The sequence below is a fragment of the Chrysoperla carnea genome, chromosome X, assembly GCF_905475395.1.
Source record: "Chrysoperla carnea chromosome X, inChrCarn1.1, whole genome shotgun sequence".
NCBI classification, from domain to species: Eukaryota; Metazoa; Arthropoda; class Insecta; order Neuroptera; family Chrysopidae; genus Chrysoperla; species Chrysoperla carnea.
The window spans coordinates 18,177,105-18,195,509 of record NC_058342.1 but is presented as its reverse complement, the minus strand read 5'-3'; the positions used below and the strand labels follow the sequence as shown (position 1 = coordinate 18,195,509).

At 32.4% G+C, this 18,405-nt stretch overlaps 2 protein-coding genes across 3 annotated transcripts; one reads left to right on the top strand and one right to left on the bottom strand.

Moving 5' to 3' along the window:
* The first annotated feature begins 3,853 nt into the window (after window positions 1-3,853).
* Window positions 3,854-8,094, top strand: LOC123302173 (riboflavin kinase). The gene is made up of 3 exons (XM_044885002.1): window positions 3,854-4,104; window positions 4,166-4,420; window positions 7,341-8,094. Exons 1-3 carry the CDS (start codon window positions 4,023-4,025, stop codon window positions 7,442-7,444), a joined length of 441 nt encoding a protein of 146 aa, XP_044740937.1. The 5' UTR covers window positions 3,854-4,022; the 3' UTR covers window positions 7,445-8,094.
* Window positions 8,095-12,809: 4,715 nt separating this feature from the next.
* Window positions 12,810-18,181, bottom strand: LOC123302171 (uncharacterized transmembrane protein DDB_G0289901-like). Of its 2 annotated transcripts, XM_044885000.1 has the most exons (3): window positions 18,043-18,181; window positions 15,798-16,607; window positions 12,810-15,752 (listed from the first exon to the last, which is right to left on the bottom strand). In XM_044885000.1, exons 1-3 carry the CDS (start codon window positions 18,116-18,118, stop codon window positions 12,970-12,972), a joined length of 3,669 nt encoding a protein of 1,222 aa, XP_044740935.1. In that variant the 5' UTR covers window positions 18,119-18,181; the 3' UTR covers window positions 12,810-12,969. The 2 variants fall into 2 exon arrangements, with proteins under 2 accessions (XP_044740935.1, XP_044740934.1); XM_044884999.1 differs by having other exon boundaries at window positions 12,810-16,607.
* Between the last annotated feature and the right edge of the window lie 224 nt (window positions 18,182-18,405).

The window sequence follows — 18,405 nt, the reverse complement described above, 5'->3', positions numbered from 1 at the left end:
CAAATAGTAAGTCAGTGGCGTAGTAACATCAGGATATTAATCTTTATCTTTAAAATAATTTTTGCGATCGGAGAGCACATTATAGAAAAAATATTTTTCTAGAATTTAAATCTTAAAAATGATTTTTCAACCTGACACCACAAATTGAAAAATTTCGCAATTACTATGAGATTTTTGGGAAATTCGAAATGATTATATGGTTCGTAATTTAATTATTCCGCGATTTTCTATGCTAGAAAATTGCTATCAGAACCCAAAATTCCAAAGATATGTTGTTTGCCATTAAGAGGCACTAAAATTGCCATAACTTGGACTAAAATTTCTTGATAAGAGTAAAATATCTTTTACTCTTATCAAGAAATTTTGTGTTCTTTTCAAAAACATGGTGTTCTTTACGCCACATTATATCCACGAAAGGAAAATATTTTGAATATGGACAATTGAAAGCTCCATTGTGCTTCTAAACAATTAGAATTACGTTAATTGATTTTCTTTTTTTTTGTTCACTTTAATCATTCATGTTTCTTGAGAGGCGTTAATTAATAATTTATTCTTATTTGTTAAGGTAACATTTAAAAAATGACTTGTCATCCATATAAATCACAACCTTCATAGTAGAGAAGACGATATGAGTAAAAAAGATTGGTGTAATTAGGGCAAAATAAGGCGCCATAACCTTTATTTTGCATTTGCAATAACTTTTGACCTAGTAGGTATTTTTGAAAAATTCGAAGTTAGTAATTCAAATGTCTATTAATATCTTAATTCAAAATTTTGCTAGCAAAAACAGAAATATTAAAAAATTTCATTTTTATATAAAAATTTATTATAAACATTTCGCGATCGCAAGATACGGTGGCGCCGCGCAGCGAGGATTAGTGAAACTATTATAGAGGATTCTGAGTTTTGACAGCTACACAAGTGCTGAATGTTTTTGTTGTTGAGGTGGAAATTATCAAAAATGAAAAACGTTGTGGTGTTCCCCAGTGTGGGAAAACAAGATCTACAGGCGTCAGTTGTCGCACAATGTCGCAAAAACATGCTTGCACTTGCTTCCCGCGCCCGCTTTGCAAGAACAATAGCATTCGATTTTTTTGTTGTCATTGGCTACAAACACTTTGATTTAGATCTCATGAGGTTTCTCGGTGATGTTCGACGTTTGCAAACATGAAGATTTGATTAATAAACAATTATTTTGCTTCGATTGGATACCACAGAAAAACAAGTTTTTGGAACGAGAAAGCGCCTCTCCTTCCATCAACGGCCTTACTGATCCACCAAGTAGATAAAATATATCACCAATATTAATATCCAGGGCTTTCTCCATGTTAAAAAAACAAATAAACAAAAAAAAATGCAAAAATTTATTTTGACAACTTGAACGAAAATCCTCTATATCGGCCATATTGCATTCACACCAGAGCCATCTCTAGATAATTTCGTTCGCCAATATCTATGGTTAAAATACTAGGAAGAATCTTGTTTAGAAACGGGTCATATAAGTAATAACCTCTTATACAGCCTCTTTGGAACGGCTTCACCAAATACGGAGCGATCCAAGCCAACTGCCCTTGGCAGTGTTGCCAAATTTCAATTTTCAAGTTCACTAAAAAGACGAACAAAATTTTTTCCCTGCTAAAGAAAGAGAAACTCTTAGATCACCTATAACTAGATGAGCCCAACGTGTTCCAAATATTTACACTTTTGCTTCGTAGAGAGAATTAACAAAACCAACAATACAATAGTCAAACAGCTGACAGAGAAAGTCAATACCAGAGCATGGCATTCAATGCGCATGATCGTATTCACGGAAATCAGCTGCTTCAATAGTTACTGTTTGTTTAATTAATTCTGTGTTCAAGTTCTAAAAAATGGTTAGATATTGTTTTATTTGCAAGGAATATTTTAAAGTAGACATAAAGTATCATAAGGTTAGAAAAGTTAATGATATTTATTAAATGGCAATTATTAGGTTGTAAATACGGGTCAGTATATTATTTTGTATATTAAGACATGCGCATTAATAATTACGCTCTCGCATTCATTATTCTTCTCAATCTTCTTTGAGAGGTGTTGCCAATTCTACCCATATTTTCAAAGGAGGAACTACTAGTTTAGTATTAAAACTACTGGACTGGCACACTGGGCCTATTGGCCGCTGTACTATTCATACTTAAGGTGTATTTGCATGATGACATGACGCTTGCCGTTGAGTTTGAGCGTCAAATTAGGTCACGTGGTCAGTTTAGGCCGTGCTGCAATCTGGATGAAAAAAAAAACTCCAGCAGCGTCAAATTTTTTCATCCAGATGTCATAAAATTTGACGCTGTGTATACTTTTATTTTTTAAGCGAGGTGGATTCCTGACTTTACGCTCAAAGCCAGCGTCAAGCGCAAAGAGGTTATATATAACTTCTATGGTCATATATAACCTGTTATTAATTCTTTGGTCAAGCGTCATCATGAAGTTACATCTTTTAAAGACGCTGCACATAGTTCTATTTTTTCAGCTAGGTGAAATCTTATTTGGTCCAGTGGCGGATTTACCAGCAGGCTGAGTAGGCTGGAGCCTAGGGCGGCAAATTTTAAGAGGCGGCAAATTTAGTTCATAAATTTTTTATTTCGATTGACAAAATTTAGAAAAAATTATAATACACACACAAAATACGAATTTCAAAAATTATAGAGGAATTAAAATATTCAACAAAAACCGAAATATAGTCCTATATACAGTGCTAAATAATAAATATCTCAAAATCTCTGCATAAACAATTGCTAAACGCTTTTGATTATAATGTAATGATCATGAATTTTTAGAATATCGCAATAGCGATTCCATATTATAGTCGAAATTTAGTTATTTTTACATATTTTTTTTCACTGATAATTACTATAATTTTTTCTCCGTGTACCTAATAATTATGAGATCTCCTTACACAATTCACTCTTGATACAATATCGATGGTCTAATCATGATTGCTGCAGCAAGTTTGCAAATTGTCAAATTCTATTCCAGAAAGTTATTTCTTTATGCGTAAAAAATACATCTAACACGGTACCATAGTTCTCGATGATACTAACCATCGAGAAAAGTTGATGTAATGAGGATAATGGAGCACAAATCATAAAGTTGCAATTTTATTGATAGATAATTGATATGATTGTGAACTAAGATATCAAAATTTAGAGGCGGCAAAAATTGAATAGCCTACGGGCGGCAAATCTCTAAATCCGCCACTGATTTGGTCGCTCAAAGCGACCAATTTGTAACGCAAAGCGATCGTGAAGCGTTATCATGAAATTACATCTTTATATACTCGACACTCCACTGTTTTAAAAAATATTTTTTAATTCATAAAAAAACTAAAAAACTACATGACTACATAAAATTTCACATTATCTACTGACAGTTCTACTCTTGTTTCTATGTACCATGGAAATTATCATGAAAATATGTATCCCGCTGCTCATTCGTATATCACTTGTCAAATATTTTTAATATTAACATTTAATCCAGTGTCGTCACCATCGTTGGGTATTCACCCCAAATTTATTTCATAATTCTGTGAATTCGCACAACTTACATATTTTAAATAAACACCACTAGAAAGCGTTACTATCAAAACGAGTTTTTCGAAATGTCATATCATTCTAAACGATTCCGAAAGATAGCTCTGTACAATAAAAAAAATCCTAGAAATTTTTCGATTGCATGATAATGACAGTGTGACGTCATCAGTAGTATTCAAATATTATTAAAATAAGGATATTTTAGAAATTTTTTGTCACCAAATTTAAATATTTTGTATGACTTTTTTTCATATAAAAATTTGACAGAACCAAAATAAAAATTTTTTTATAACCTTATTTCTACGCTACTGTATTAGATTAATTACTCACACTTATCAAAAAATAATTATTGAAAATGTACTTCATACACAACAGAGAGTGCTTTTAAAATAAAATAAGAAAGTGAAATATTCAATAATTAACCTCCTACATGTAAAATATATAGTGAAAATTATGGCATCATTTCCATATTTTTCACAAGGTACAGTCGTTAAAGGATTTGGACGTGGTAGCAAGGAATTAGGGATTCCAACAGGTATGAATTTTTTTGTATATGAAATTAATTCCTCAAATTAATGAAAAATATTTTGTTTCAGCCAATTTACCTGAGGAAGTCGTGAATCAATTACCAAGTCATATAGATACGGGTGTCTATTATGGTTGGGCCTCCGTAAATAATGGCCCTGTTTATAAAATGGTCATGAGCATAGGATGGAATCCGTATTACAAAAATACGGTCAAATCAATGGAAGCACATTTAATACATGTATTTGACGATGATTTTTATGGGTCGAACCTGAAAGTATGTATTTTAGGATATTTACGACCCGAACGAGGATTTTCATCTTTAGGTTCGTATATAAATTATTTAAATTTTGTTATGTAATCATTTTATATTTATTTAAGGGAAAAATACTTTGACAGTTTTAATATGTATGGATAGTTAAATATTTTTCAATTTTATATCAGACAAGTTTTTCAAGAAAATTATCTTAATGTTTAGATAATTTTAATATGACCTTGGTTACGTAATAATTTCTAAATATTACCTTTAAGATAACTTAAATTGTTTAAGTATTCCGTACCAAAATAATCAAGTTTGAACATTTATATTTTCATATTGGAGTTTCGTTCTCTGAAAACGCTAGAGGTGGATAGTTAAAAATTAGCCTTCATATTACAGAGAAAATTATAAGATAAACAGATTTGCTGACTCTTTAAAATTGGATTAGAATATTTCTGTATATTTTGTATTTTTTTTTGCATAATTATCAGACTTCATAGATAGGGAATTTTGTTATTGGTTCTGTGAGTAATCATGGTAGGGAGAATCAGATCGACGCCCGCGTTACCAGTGGATAATTTTGGCTTTAAAAGAGGCTGTTATGACAAACTTTTGTTTAAAACATTTTTTCGTAAGCATCACTGCCTGCCTATACATGGTATTTCAACAACTAACTCAGTCAATTGTTTGTCTTCACTTGTTTTTATAAATAGGCCTTCAAAGTTGGTGATTGTAATCAAAAACCATAATTGCATCAATATTTCATCATAATTTGGTTATAATACAAGAATTAACCTGGAATAATGTATTTGGTATTTCTTAGTTAATTTTGAAAAATAATTTTTTTTCGAAGCGCTATGTCTCGGTAACGAATTGACATACAAATATGTTTGAATAATCAGGAAATTTAACGTTCTACTAAAAAAGTACACGAATGTTTTTGCCATAGGACGTAAGGGAAAAAGTTATTGATGAAAAATTGGAGGAAGGTCGAAAATTGTGCAGGGACCTCTTTCGCACGGGGTCCTCGAGAAAATGTTAAGTAACCGTCCTTGAACAATACAAAATTTGATGCAAATAGACATTTGTTTTTTTAAAATACAGTGGAACTTGGTTAATTGGGACCTGGATAAGTGAGATACCTCCATAACTGGAAGAAGACACGCGATGAAATCTGTGTCGAATTTAATGTACCCAAATCTAATCTTTGTAGAATTCAGAATAAAGATAAAATTTAATCACAATGTTCTGAAGGGCAAGGAAAATTAAAACGTGTGCGTTTATCATAATATCCTGAGCTTGAACAGTGTTTGCTAACATGGGGTCAAACAACTTCGTAACAAAAACGTTCCGGTAAGTATACCGATGATTAAAAAAAAGGCACAAGATTCCATGCGAAGGCTCGGTAATCATAACTTGTGTAGCAGCAATGATATTGATGATTTCATTTGATAATCGCACCTCTATAACTGAAACAACTTGTATTCTGATCTCTATTAATGAAACCCTCTGTACATTAAGATATTTATTTATACCTGTATATCTGAGACACTGTGTAAGTGGAATACCTCTATTTGAGACAAATTTGCAGGTCCCTTGATGTTTCACTTAACCCGGTTCCACTGTATAATAATTTCAAAATACGATTTTTCAAAAAAATCAGAGAATTTTTGTTATAACCATGGAAAAGTCAGTGAATTTCCTAAGTACAATTTAATCGCCATCCTGTATTACATATTTAATCATTAATTATGTTTCGGAAATTGAACTTATAAATAAATGAAACAAAATTTGTATTTGTCATCAGTGTTTATTTAATAATTAAGTAAATAATTCTTATCATAACAAATAAAGGATGTTATACATATACACCGTTATCAATTAATCATTTTCAAGAAACCTTCAATTAATTAATTTTCAATTATTACAGAAAAATGTGTTTTAATTAATTGATTTTTACAATAACAAATTATTAAAACGGAAAAATTTTATTTAACTCTCAAGTAATCGCGTGAATTTAAGTAATCATGAAATATGTCTGATTTTTACCTAATTTTCGAATTCACCTTGTACCATACAACCTCAATTCATCACCTCAGCACACAACACAATTATGTGGTTTTCCGCTACTTTTAGCAACTTTAACGGCTTCCTTTTGTCCAAGGATTGTTTACTAGACATATGTTATAAAATCGGGGGCTGATTTTAGAAATTTGGAGGAGATTTTTAGGAGAAAACCGTTATTATTTGATATTTTAATGGTTGCTCCCATTTGTACAGCTTCTCTAAATTGATCTAGGGAGTTCAAAACTAGTATGTAAGTTGAGTTAGTGTCAAGGAAATACCTTTTGGGAATAGCAACTTCTCAACCCCTATTTTGATACCGCAAAATTTTGCTTTTCTTCTCAGGGAATTTTGAAAGTGTTATTTATCTGCTTCTAAGGGCATTGTTTTGAATACTTGAAAAGAGTCAATCTTATATATTATTACTCTAGCAAGTTTTTTTCTGCCTTACTCTTATCTTCCATATTCTTTTATCAAATTCCAAGATTCACCCCTCATTTTCAAGCTTATTATGTCTAGGTTTGGCGGAAAATATACGCACGGTCTCGAAAAATGTACCGCTTAGGAAAAAACACGTTAGACAAATAATTTGAACGAAAAAATTTCTTAAATTTAAATAATAAGTTTATTAGGCGAACATGTCAGTTTTTAAAGATACTCTTCTAATAGTCTTGACATATAATTACTATTTTTAATTAATGTTCTCCTAATATTAATATAAGAACTTTAGATTTTTTTCACCACTTTTCTACGAAATTTGTTTTGTTGTTTTTAGCAACGGGTACAGAGTAGCCATGGATTGCGATAACTACGGGAGCATAATTCCGCACGGGTTGAGCTAGTTATTCTTATTAATTAAAACTGCAAAGTTTAAGTCATAAGTTTTTTCGTTTCAAAAATAATTTTTTCTTATTTTGTTTCAGAGGAATTAAAAACTGCAATTTTCAATGATATTGAAAATGGGAAGACAAAACTGGACGAAGAATCTAACCAAAAATATAAAGACCATGAATTTTTTCTATCATAATATTTGATGTAACTAGAAGAAATTTTTAATACGTTTCGTACTTTTTAAATTTTGATATGTGATGTCAGTCAGACATTTTCACTTATCACAATTTAACTTATTAAGATTTTCTTAAAAAAAATTATTTTATTACTACGACAAAAATTTAGAAACACAAATTCACGATTATCAAAAGTTGTTCTATATTTAAAAGGTTGATTTACACAGTTACTAGTAATTCGCATCTCAAATCATCATTTTCATTAATACATCTTTGAGTGTCAAATATTAACTTTAAAATTTGAAATAGGAAAATCCACCTCTGTGCTCAAATAGAAAAACAAAAGTGACATTGTTCTGAATTTTGCATTGAATATCTGAAATACAAAACCACATTCGACTGTTTTCTGATCTTAACTGAAAAGTTTGTTTGGTTGATGCTAATCTCAGGAACTACTGGTTCGAATTGAAAAATTATTTTAGTGTTGGATAGCTCATTAATCGATGAAGGCTATAGGCTATATAACATCACGCTTCAGCAGTTATCCGCCCGCTTCGCTGAACGATTTCGAAAACTACTGGATGGATTTTAATGAAACTTTATAATAATATAGCTCATACATTAGAATAACACATAGGCTATAATTTATAAATATAGCAGTTACTCGCCCTTTTCGCTGGAGATTTCGATTTTAAAAGCAAAATAATTTGATTTCATTATAGAAATAAGTAACATATATTTAGAGTGTGAGATAAGTGAGAGCGGTCGGTTTACTGCTAGTTTTATACAGAGTGTTCTTTAATTGTCTGCAGAACTTTCGCTTCTTGAATAAGTTGAGAAAAAAAAATGAAAAATTTCTTTACCAAATTTGGATCTGGGGCCTAATTTACGAGGAAATTAACCTGCTTCTATTTTTAATAAATTCATCAAAATAAAATTAATCACTACATTCAATTACTAATACATGTTCGCCTAATAAAAATTTATAAATATGTGTTTTATCATAGTGTGAAAGAGTGACGAATTGATGATGAATTTTATTTTGATGAATGTATTTTTTAATTAATTTATTTATTTAATAATTAATAATTAAGAGTAGGTTAATTATCTCGTAAATTAGGCCTCAGATCCAGTTTTGGTAAAGAACATTTACTTTTACATAAAATCATCTAATTAGCCCATTTCCGGTTGTCTGTCTGTCTGTCATTACGATAACTCAAAAACGAAAAGAGATATCAAGCTGAAATTTTTATGGCGTGCTAAGGACGTAAAAAATGAGGCCGATCATCAGTAAATGAGCAAAATAGGTCAATTGGGTCTTGGATTCGTAGGACCCATCTTGTAAACCGTTAGAGATAGAACAAAAGTTTAAATGTAAAAAATGTTCGTTATAAACAACTTTTGTTTGAAACATTTTTTCGTAAACATCACTGTTTACCCGCGAGGGTGCAAATTATGCGCAAATTGTATAGTATGTATTATATGGGAATATCAGTTATGTATGTGTGACATGTATGTCTGTATAATGTGACAGAATAATCAACACTGTCCTTACGTGGTATTTCAACAATTAACTCAGTTAATTGTTTGTTTTCACTTGTTAAACTTAAATTCATAATCTCTCTGATAATCCTCCTTGTAGTGTAAACAAACATTTGTAAATTAATAGTTGTAAAATCGATGCGAATTTGATGAATTTTAGATAGAAGAATCCGCTTTTAGAAAAACGATTTAAAACAATTCAAAATTAAAATTTTAATAATTTTGAATGGTTTTAAATTGTTAAATCTAAAATTATAAAATTGTTAAATCCAAACTGTTTCGCAATTTTTTTCCGAAGAAATCATTATTATAATATAATCGTTTAAAAAACTATACCAATTCAAGTTCAAAAATTTAAATCGTTCTAAATAATTTTAAATAGTTTTGAATCGTATCAGACTATTTTAAATTATTAAAAAATGATTGAACGATTTAAATTGGGTTTTCTGAACCAGGGAATGTGTTTCTATAATCTTTTGTCGGTAATAAAAGAATTTAATTTAGCGAATTCATAATAAATATTAATATATACCTACCCATATTTGTTATAAATAATTAGTGACAAATTTTATTAATAAATTGTTATATTTTTAATAAATGTGTTTATTTTTTGTAACCCAAATAAAAAACTACAGTAGAACTTCGGTAATAATATTGTATTTGTAATATTTTTAGTTGTATTTTTGTCATACGGTTAGTCGGACTGTTTCATTTTTCTTGACCTCTAGAATCAATTTTTAAATAACTCACTCGATATATACAATTCACAGAATTTGGAAATTCTTGTCGATAATCTATAGTTCGAAAGCTATACATAGCTAAGTTTTACAGGGTGTATATTACTATCGGTAAAATTATTTTCGGTTAGGGAAATTGAAAAAAATACTCTGATGCGGTAGAATTCTGAAGACGCGATTCTTTATCTATATCTCGGAATGTATATATTCTGTAGTGCATCAATTTTACCTAGAAATTGTCTATTTTTGGGTTCGGTTTACTTCAATTAAATTGAATTTAAATTTGAAGACAGGAATGTGCCATTGTGCCAAAACTAAGTGGTAACGAAAAATTAAAATATATAAAGGTTATTCCATTCAATATCAAAGGAAAATATTAAATTTTATGCAAATACACCAGTATAAACACTTTAGTACTTGGACATAAATACCAGATGGCATTCGTGCCTGTTCGCTACCTTCTCCTCTATCTTATACCCTTTGGATCCACCTCTGAATATTGCATACAGATAATACAAATAGACAACGCCAGGGGTCGGGTTGCCTGTTAGTGGATGCGATACGTGGAGGGAGAGAGAAGACTGCTAGTCAGTTCGCCTATATTCTTCTAATAATCATATGTATCACACATATACCTATTGTACATATTACAGTAATCCTAGCTGAATCCTATCCCGATTTTTTTGATTACGGTTAAGATGGTCAAAGATAAGTTTAAATTTTAAAAGGCGGGATGCTACCCTTTGGGAGAAGGCCCCTATCTTGGTTTCAATGGGTGAGTTTGTTTTTTTCAATAACTATTGAGTTTAGCGAAAAAAGTGCCGAGAGAATTTTGTAGAGAATACAATTCTCTACAAAAGAGGTCTCATGCGTTTTTTGCGTAAGTCACATATTAGACAATCTACTGAAAAGTTAAGTCCAAATTTGAGACAAATAATTTTCAATTTTGCGATTTTAAGCAATAACAGGCCATAAAATTTGTCTAAACAATTGTTTACTATGACTCGTTGTTCTCGCGCCAGAGGTCGACAAAGTTGCGCACTTCCGAACAAAGAGCATACAGAGCTATTTAAAAGTAGCTTGTGCGCCTCTAAAATATTAATAACGCTATTTGAGAGTAAAAATATTCGTATATATGTTGTTGTTATGGAATTATTGCTATGTGAACATCGCAAAATTTCAAAATTTTTTGTTTCCAATTTTGCACTAACTTTTCAGTATATTGTTTAATATGTGATTTACGCCAAAAATGTATATGTTTTTTGTAGAGAATTTTATTATCTACAAAAATTTCCTTGGCACTTTTTCGCTAAAATCAATAGTTATTGTAAAAAAACAAACCCACGTTTTTAAAACAAGATTAGAACTTGAATTTAAACTTATTTTTGAACAACCTAATCGTAATCAAATAGTCGGGCTTTATCCCAAAAATGCGGTTTAAAAATCTTGGATATATATATATAGCATAACATATAACATAGAGGCTTAAAAGCATAGGAAACGCAATAAGAGAATTATTGACCGCTAAAAAAGGGACCGAAAGAGACTCGCAGGCTGACCAAGCGCGAATATTAATATTTTGAAATGCTGCTGTGTATTTCATAGAAAAAAATATAAGACAGACGAAGTCAGCTATACGCGTACTTTTTTTAGGTCTCTCTCTATAACGATCAACCGTTTGGATGGTCACATTACGGTTCTGTGTTATTACTTCTATGGCATTAACACAATAGTTAGTACATTACGTATAAGCATATGACAAGGACACAGGGAACTCACTGGCTATCATCTCTCTCGCTACGCATATCGTAAGTTTTGGACCCTGTCGCGCTCTATGTATTCAAGAAATATTGAGAAAAATATCTCACTGAATGTATTATAGGTTTGTTTACAGGCTAATGTGTTTTTTATTTACTTACAAAATACGACATATATTAGTTTGGTGTTTCACTACTAGATAGAGCGACAGGTAATTAAGAAGTCAATTATTGTTGTAGAATAATTAATGTAAAACACACGAAGACGGCACCGTTTATTATTTAATTACAATATTTTAATGAGATTTTATTACATGAAAATTATAAATAAACATTTTTCGTTTATTGTATCTTATTAAAAAAGGTAAAATGACATCACTTGTGATATAAATATTATCGAAGATAATAAATGAGAACTCTAGGATATGTCGAAATAAATTTCGATTTTTGCCCCAATTCCTAGATCAGTTTTTTGTATTTTTAAAATACGTATTTTCGACTACCAAGTAGTCATCATCAGTAAGAATTAGCTAGTGAATGTTACTCTTTGCTAATTTGGTGGCGGACTGCACACTGTTACATTCGTGTTTTTACAATTTATACTGTTCACAGTATCTGTCAAATTGTAGTGTCAGTGGCGCTAGCCAATCAACTGCCATCAGTTGACTAGTCTGGCCAATGAGGGCTCATTGGCCAGACTAGTCAACTGATGGCAGTTGATTGGCTAGCGCCACTGACACTACAATTTGACAGATACTGTGAACAGTATAAATTGTAAAAACACGAATGTAACAGTGTGCAGTCCGCCACCAAATTAGCAAAGAGTAACATTCACTAGCTAATTCTTACTGATGATGACTACTTGGTAGTCGAAAATACGTATTTTAAAAATACAAAAAACTGATCTAGGAATTGGGGCAAAAATCGAAATTTACATCACTTGTGGTTTACCAAAGTGGATAAAGTAAATAAAAAAAAAGTTATATAAAAACACGTGTATTTCTTCGTTTCTCATAAAATCATTCATACAAATTGCATTTTAAAAAAATTTGAAAATACATTTGTAAAAAAAAATTTTTTCAAGTATAAAATATATAATTATTTTACATTAAGTTATAAATACAATGAAAATGTTGGAATAAACAATTCTGATTGAGGAAATGATTTGTAAAAAACAATGATCTTGCTCATACAATTTTATTTTTTTTATTAGAAAAGTAATGAATTTCCATAAAATTACGGTTGTTAAAAGAAAAAGTTGTCTAGATTTTGATATTAACAATATGATCACATCTAGGAGTCTTATCAGATCCCAGACTTTTTTATAATTTTATTTTTAACAACCAACTCATTTAAAAACAATAGAAGAAATGTTTTTTTTGCTTTTAATTCCTAATTCAGAGTTGCTTAGCCGAACATAATACTTTTATTTTCACAGATAAAAATTTTATTAATTATCCTATAATTCTTAAATTAAACAGTTTAAATATGAATACTATCACAAAAATTTTATTTACGAAGACCAATGGCTCCAGAATTGCTGAACGATCCAGCTAAATTTAAGGAACCAAATGGTAAGTTTAATGAACCAGCTCCTGAATTCGATGAACTAAAGGAACTTGCTCCTGATCCACTTGAACTTGATGAACTACTAGCCGATGAACTAGATGAGCTACCTCCTCCGCCTGAATATGAACCCGCTTGTGATTGAGCAGCAGATTGTGCTCCACTGCCGCCGCCAAATGCATTTGAGGAACTCTCTGACTGTGCAAAAGATTTGGCACCACTACCACCTCCAGCCGCATTCCCATCGTATGGAGTAGCAATGGGAACTCTAACGAGAGAGTCTGGGAATTGTATTGCACCGCCTTGATTAGCTCCTGATCCACTGTAAGCACTTGATTGACTTCCAGCTGAAGATCCTGAATTTGCTGAAGAACTTGCTCCAGATTGACTACCAGAGTATGATCCTGCATTACTTCCACTAGAAGCTCCTCCCAAATTTCCTCCAGAGTATCCAGGATTTGTGGAAATTGGTGGAATTGCGGGAGAAATGTTTCCACTAATGCTACCGGCATTTGATGATGCTTGACTGCCAGAATATGAGCCAGAATTACTTCCAGAATATGATCCTCCTAAATTACCACCACTTTGAATTGGGGTGGAAATTATCGGTTTTGGTGGCGCCTCACTAACAAATGGCGCAATTGGCTGTTGACCACCGCCAGCACTACTTCCAGAGTTGGAGCTACTGTGTGATCCTGAATGGCTTTCGGCATTTGATTTGCTTCCGGAATATGACCCTCCTTGGCTCACAATGGGTTGAGGTTGAACAACTGGTTGGGGTTGGATGACTGGTTGAGGTTGTATCACCGGTTGGGGTTGAATAACTGGCTGGGGTTGTATAACTGGTTGAGGTTGGACAGGTGCTTGAACACTTCCTGAATATGATCCAGCTTGACTATTTGCACTTGATTGACTATTTGCACTTGATTGACTTCCCGAATATGAGCTACCTTGATTACTTATTGGTTGTGGTTGAATTACTGGTTGGGGTTGAATAACTGGTTGGGGTTGAATAACTGGTTGAGGTTGTACAATTGGCTGTGGTTGAACAGGGGCATTATTATTTCCAGAATATGAGCCCGATTGACTTCCAGCAGTTGATTTACTACCTGAATATGAACCTGATTGGCTTCCAGCAGTTGATTTACTGCCAGAATATCCACCGCCTTGGCTAACAGGCACAGGTTGTGGTTGAATATTGCTACCACCAGAGTATGATCCTGATTGACTTGAAGATTTACTTCCAGAGTACGACCCTCCTTGACTTCCACTTCCAGAGTATGAACCAGAATGTCCTTCATACCTTGAAGGTTTTTCTACGATTATAATTTCAACTGGTTGTATAACTCTGGTGCCAGATCCACTATACGAATTTGATTTGCTTCCACTAGAAGAATATCCGTTGCTTCCACTTGATCCATATCCAGGATTTCCACGCGATGGTGGGCGAATTACACTTGGTTGACTGATAAGAGGTAGGGGTACTGCTGGAGCATTGTTTGATCCACTTGAAGCAGACGATTGGCTACTTGAATAAGCTCCAGAATTGGCATTACTATTAACAGGAGCTACAGGTTGAATTTTTTGGGGCACAGGGGTTGGTTGTAAAACTGTTTGTCCACCACCACTGTTTGAACCACTGAATGCTGAAGATTGACTACTTGAGCTTGATTGACTTTTTGAACCGGAGTATGAACCCGAATTACCTCCATAATTTCCACCTTGACTTACGATAGGTGTTGCTGGTGCGTTTGCTCCAGAATTGGCAGATGATCCACTGAATGCGGATGATTGAGCACCAGAAGTTGCTTTACCATTTAAGAATGGGTTTGATTCATATGTTTGAGGAATAACGGGTTTAGCTGGTGCAATCTGAGTTGAACCACTGTTGCTTGTTGAACCACTAAAAGCTGAAGATGTACTACCAGAAGATGAACCACTTCCACTACCACTATTACCAGAGCTTCCAGTCAAAAATGGATTTGATTCATAAGTTGGAGCTGGTTTAACGGTTTCAATTACTTTTGGTGGTGCAATAATTGCAGGGCTACCAGCATTTGCAGAGCTTCCTGCATTGGCAGAGCTTCCTGCGTTTGCAGAACTTCCAGAATTAGCAGAGCTGGATGATCCACTAAATGAAGATGCTTGACTTCCAGCATATGAATTTGAATTTGATCCTCCATAGCTACCACTTCCGCCGTTACTAATTACAGGCTTTACCGGTTCGACTACTTTGACTGGTGGGGGGCTTACATATGGTGGTGGAGCTGGCTTCACTTCTTGCACAACGGTGCCCGAATTACCTCCACCATATGACCCAGAATTACCTCCACTATATGATCCAGAATTACTAGATGAATAACCACCGCCCAAATTTCCTTTCATGCCTGATTGGCCAGAATATTGACCAGAGCTTCCATAGGATCCTCCATATGAACCTCCTTGATGAGAGGGTCTTTCTTCAACAACTATAATTACTTTTTCCGGTTTAGCTTTGTATCCATTATCGTAACGATGTCTGTGATGAGGTTTTCTACGTGGTGGTTGAGGTCGTGGTCGATTATAACTATCATCTTCGATAACTAAAATAATGTCCTCATCACCACGTCCTTTGTTATAACCTGAAGATCCAGAATAACTACCACCCACAGAATTTCCATAACTAGAACCTTGATTGTTTGATCCACCTTGATATCCTCCAGAACTTTCATATCTTCCAGTATTTGGTACGGAAATAATTTCAGGGGAAGCATGAAATTTACCAGAGTTGGACCCACCATAGCTTCCAGACGATGAGCTTGCTTTCGAACCCCCATAACTTCCCCCACTTGATGGTGATTGTACAATAATAATTTGATCTGGTTCTTGATAACTTCCAGAGTTTGATCCCCCATAACTTCCAGACGAAGAACTTCCTTTCGAACCACCATAGCTTCCTCCACCTCCACTTTGATAGCCACCAGAAAGACTTCCAGCTGAAGAACTTCCTTTCGAACCACCATAGCTTCCTCCACCTCCACTTTGATAGCCACCAGAAAGACTTCCAGCTGAAGAACTTGCTCTTGAACCACTAGAACTGCCACCTCCAGATTGTATTGGAATTGGTTGTGAAACAGGAGATGCTATTGGTACAAATCCGGAATTTCCGCCATTTCCAGAACTATAACTTCCACTATTTGCTTGAGAGCTAGCTTGTGAGCCTGCATTGGCACCTCCACCAAATCCTATGCTACCAGATCCACTTAGAGCAGAACTAGATGCACCACTTGATGCTCCTGAGCTTCCCCCACCACCATAGCTTCCAGAATTGGCGTTACTAAATGCTTTGGAACCACTGTAACTTCCAGCAGTACTGCCAGCCTGTGAATTGGCATAGCTGCCTGCTTGTGATCCAGCATAACTTCCTCCATTCGAGCCAGAATAACTTCCACTATTTGCGTTGCTATCTGCGTATGAAGATGAACCTCCTAAGCCACCCGATAAACCAAATGTTAAGCCACCGGAAGCTTGTTTGTTGTGAAATATTCCTAAAGGATCTAGAGTGTCAGCGATTATACTTCGCGGTTTAACACCCAATAAACCTAGAACATAAATAAAGAATAATTTGTATTGTTTATTATTTCAAAAATATTAAAAAACAAACGATTATTTTCCAAGGTTAATTAGTTCAATATAATTAAATATAAACAAAAAATTTTTAGTGTGAAAATCTCATATGTACTGCGTACTTAGAATAAACCAATTAATTTCGTCTAGTAATTATTTTTTTGAAAATATTTATTTAAAAAAGCTTCCAGAAGATTAATAATAAGGCTTATTTAAAAAATTTGCAGACCTTATTAGATTTTTGGTAAAATTTTGATTTTTTTCTCCGATGGAAAATTAAAAAAAATATCAATATAACTTAATTTTAAAAAAACGAAGCTTTTTGTTCGAAAGAAACAATAAAGTATAAGATAAAAAAAGTTATAAGCGCATTTTTCGATAAAAACGAAGGAAATTTTCATTTTGGTAATTCTTAATTTTAAGATTTCATCGGATATTTTCCAATAATTGAGGCCTATTTGTGTAGTTTTAGAAAATATTTGTGTGGTTTTTTTTACAGTTTGTGAGTTATAGAAAAAAGTTATTGTATATTGTTTTGAACAAAAATCAATTTCCATTGTATTCAATTTTTTGCTTGGGTAGGCAAAATTTTGGAAGTTATTGAATGTAAAATAAATAAATTATTAATGAAATTTACTGAGATTAAAAAAAAAAAATTGGAAAATATCAATAATAATTTGTCTTTCAAAACGAGGTTTTGAATCAATTTTTAAAAATTATTACTAAAATATTATCCACATTTTTCACATAATCGAAATAAATAATTTCTGCTTAATATTAAACGATAAAAAACTATTCACAGAAACTATGCCTTTTTAGGAAAATTGTAACATTAGAAAAAACAAACAGTAACGTTTAGTATTTTAGTAATTTAATGTAAAAATCGAAATAGTAATTAAAGCTTGGGATATTTAATTAAAAATTTTGATAAACTTAAGTTATCATGGGTTGACTTTTTGGATAACTCAAATTAGAAGAATGAGTAAATATTTATTTCACTGAGAAGCATCGGTGTTTTGGATTTTTCTTTTAGTTTTTTTTTTTCTAGAATATATTGGCTTGGAATATTTTTCGGCATCATTTTTCTCCTCTAATTATAATTTTTCAATAATATAAAGAAAAAAATTAAATCTATATAACACATTTTCAACTAGAAAATTAACTTTTTTTCGTATACAAATATGAAAATCGGAAAATTATGTAACCAATTATGTAAACTAATTAACATAAATAGTTATTTTTCATTGCGTGATTAATTACAAAAATAAAAGATGATGAACATGAAAAATATTTCCACGCAAGTATGAGACTCTAAACATAATTTTTCCCACACAATCGAGAAAATTTATGAATATGAAAAAAAAATGCATTTATAAAAAAAAAAAAAAAAAAACGAATTTTCGAACATACCATGAGGTGACGGTGCATTGTGGACACTGTTTAAGGAGGCACTAATTAACACTAACGTAACCAAAAATTTATTCATTGTTGACCAAGGACTTGACAACCATTCACTTCGTATTTTTCTTGTAATCCTCTGTGGTTAGTGTATAAACAGATTGTGATGCTTATACCAGATTTTAGACTTGTTTATATATTAAATCAGATGATGAGTCAGATATCAGATTCTATATCAAGATTTATCAATCAATTTGTTTAACTGTTTAAAAAAATTATAACATCCCTTTGGCCTCCCACGGTTTTTCAGTTAACTGTTTAATTTGTTTTTATGTATACGGACTTTTGACATGAGGTCAATCAAAATTTTATCAC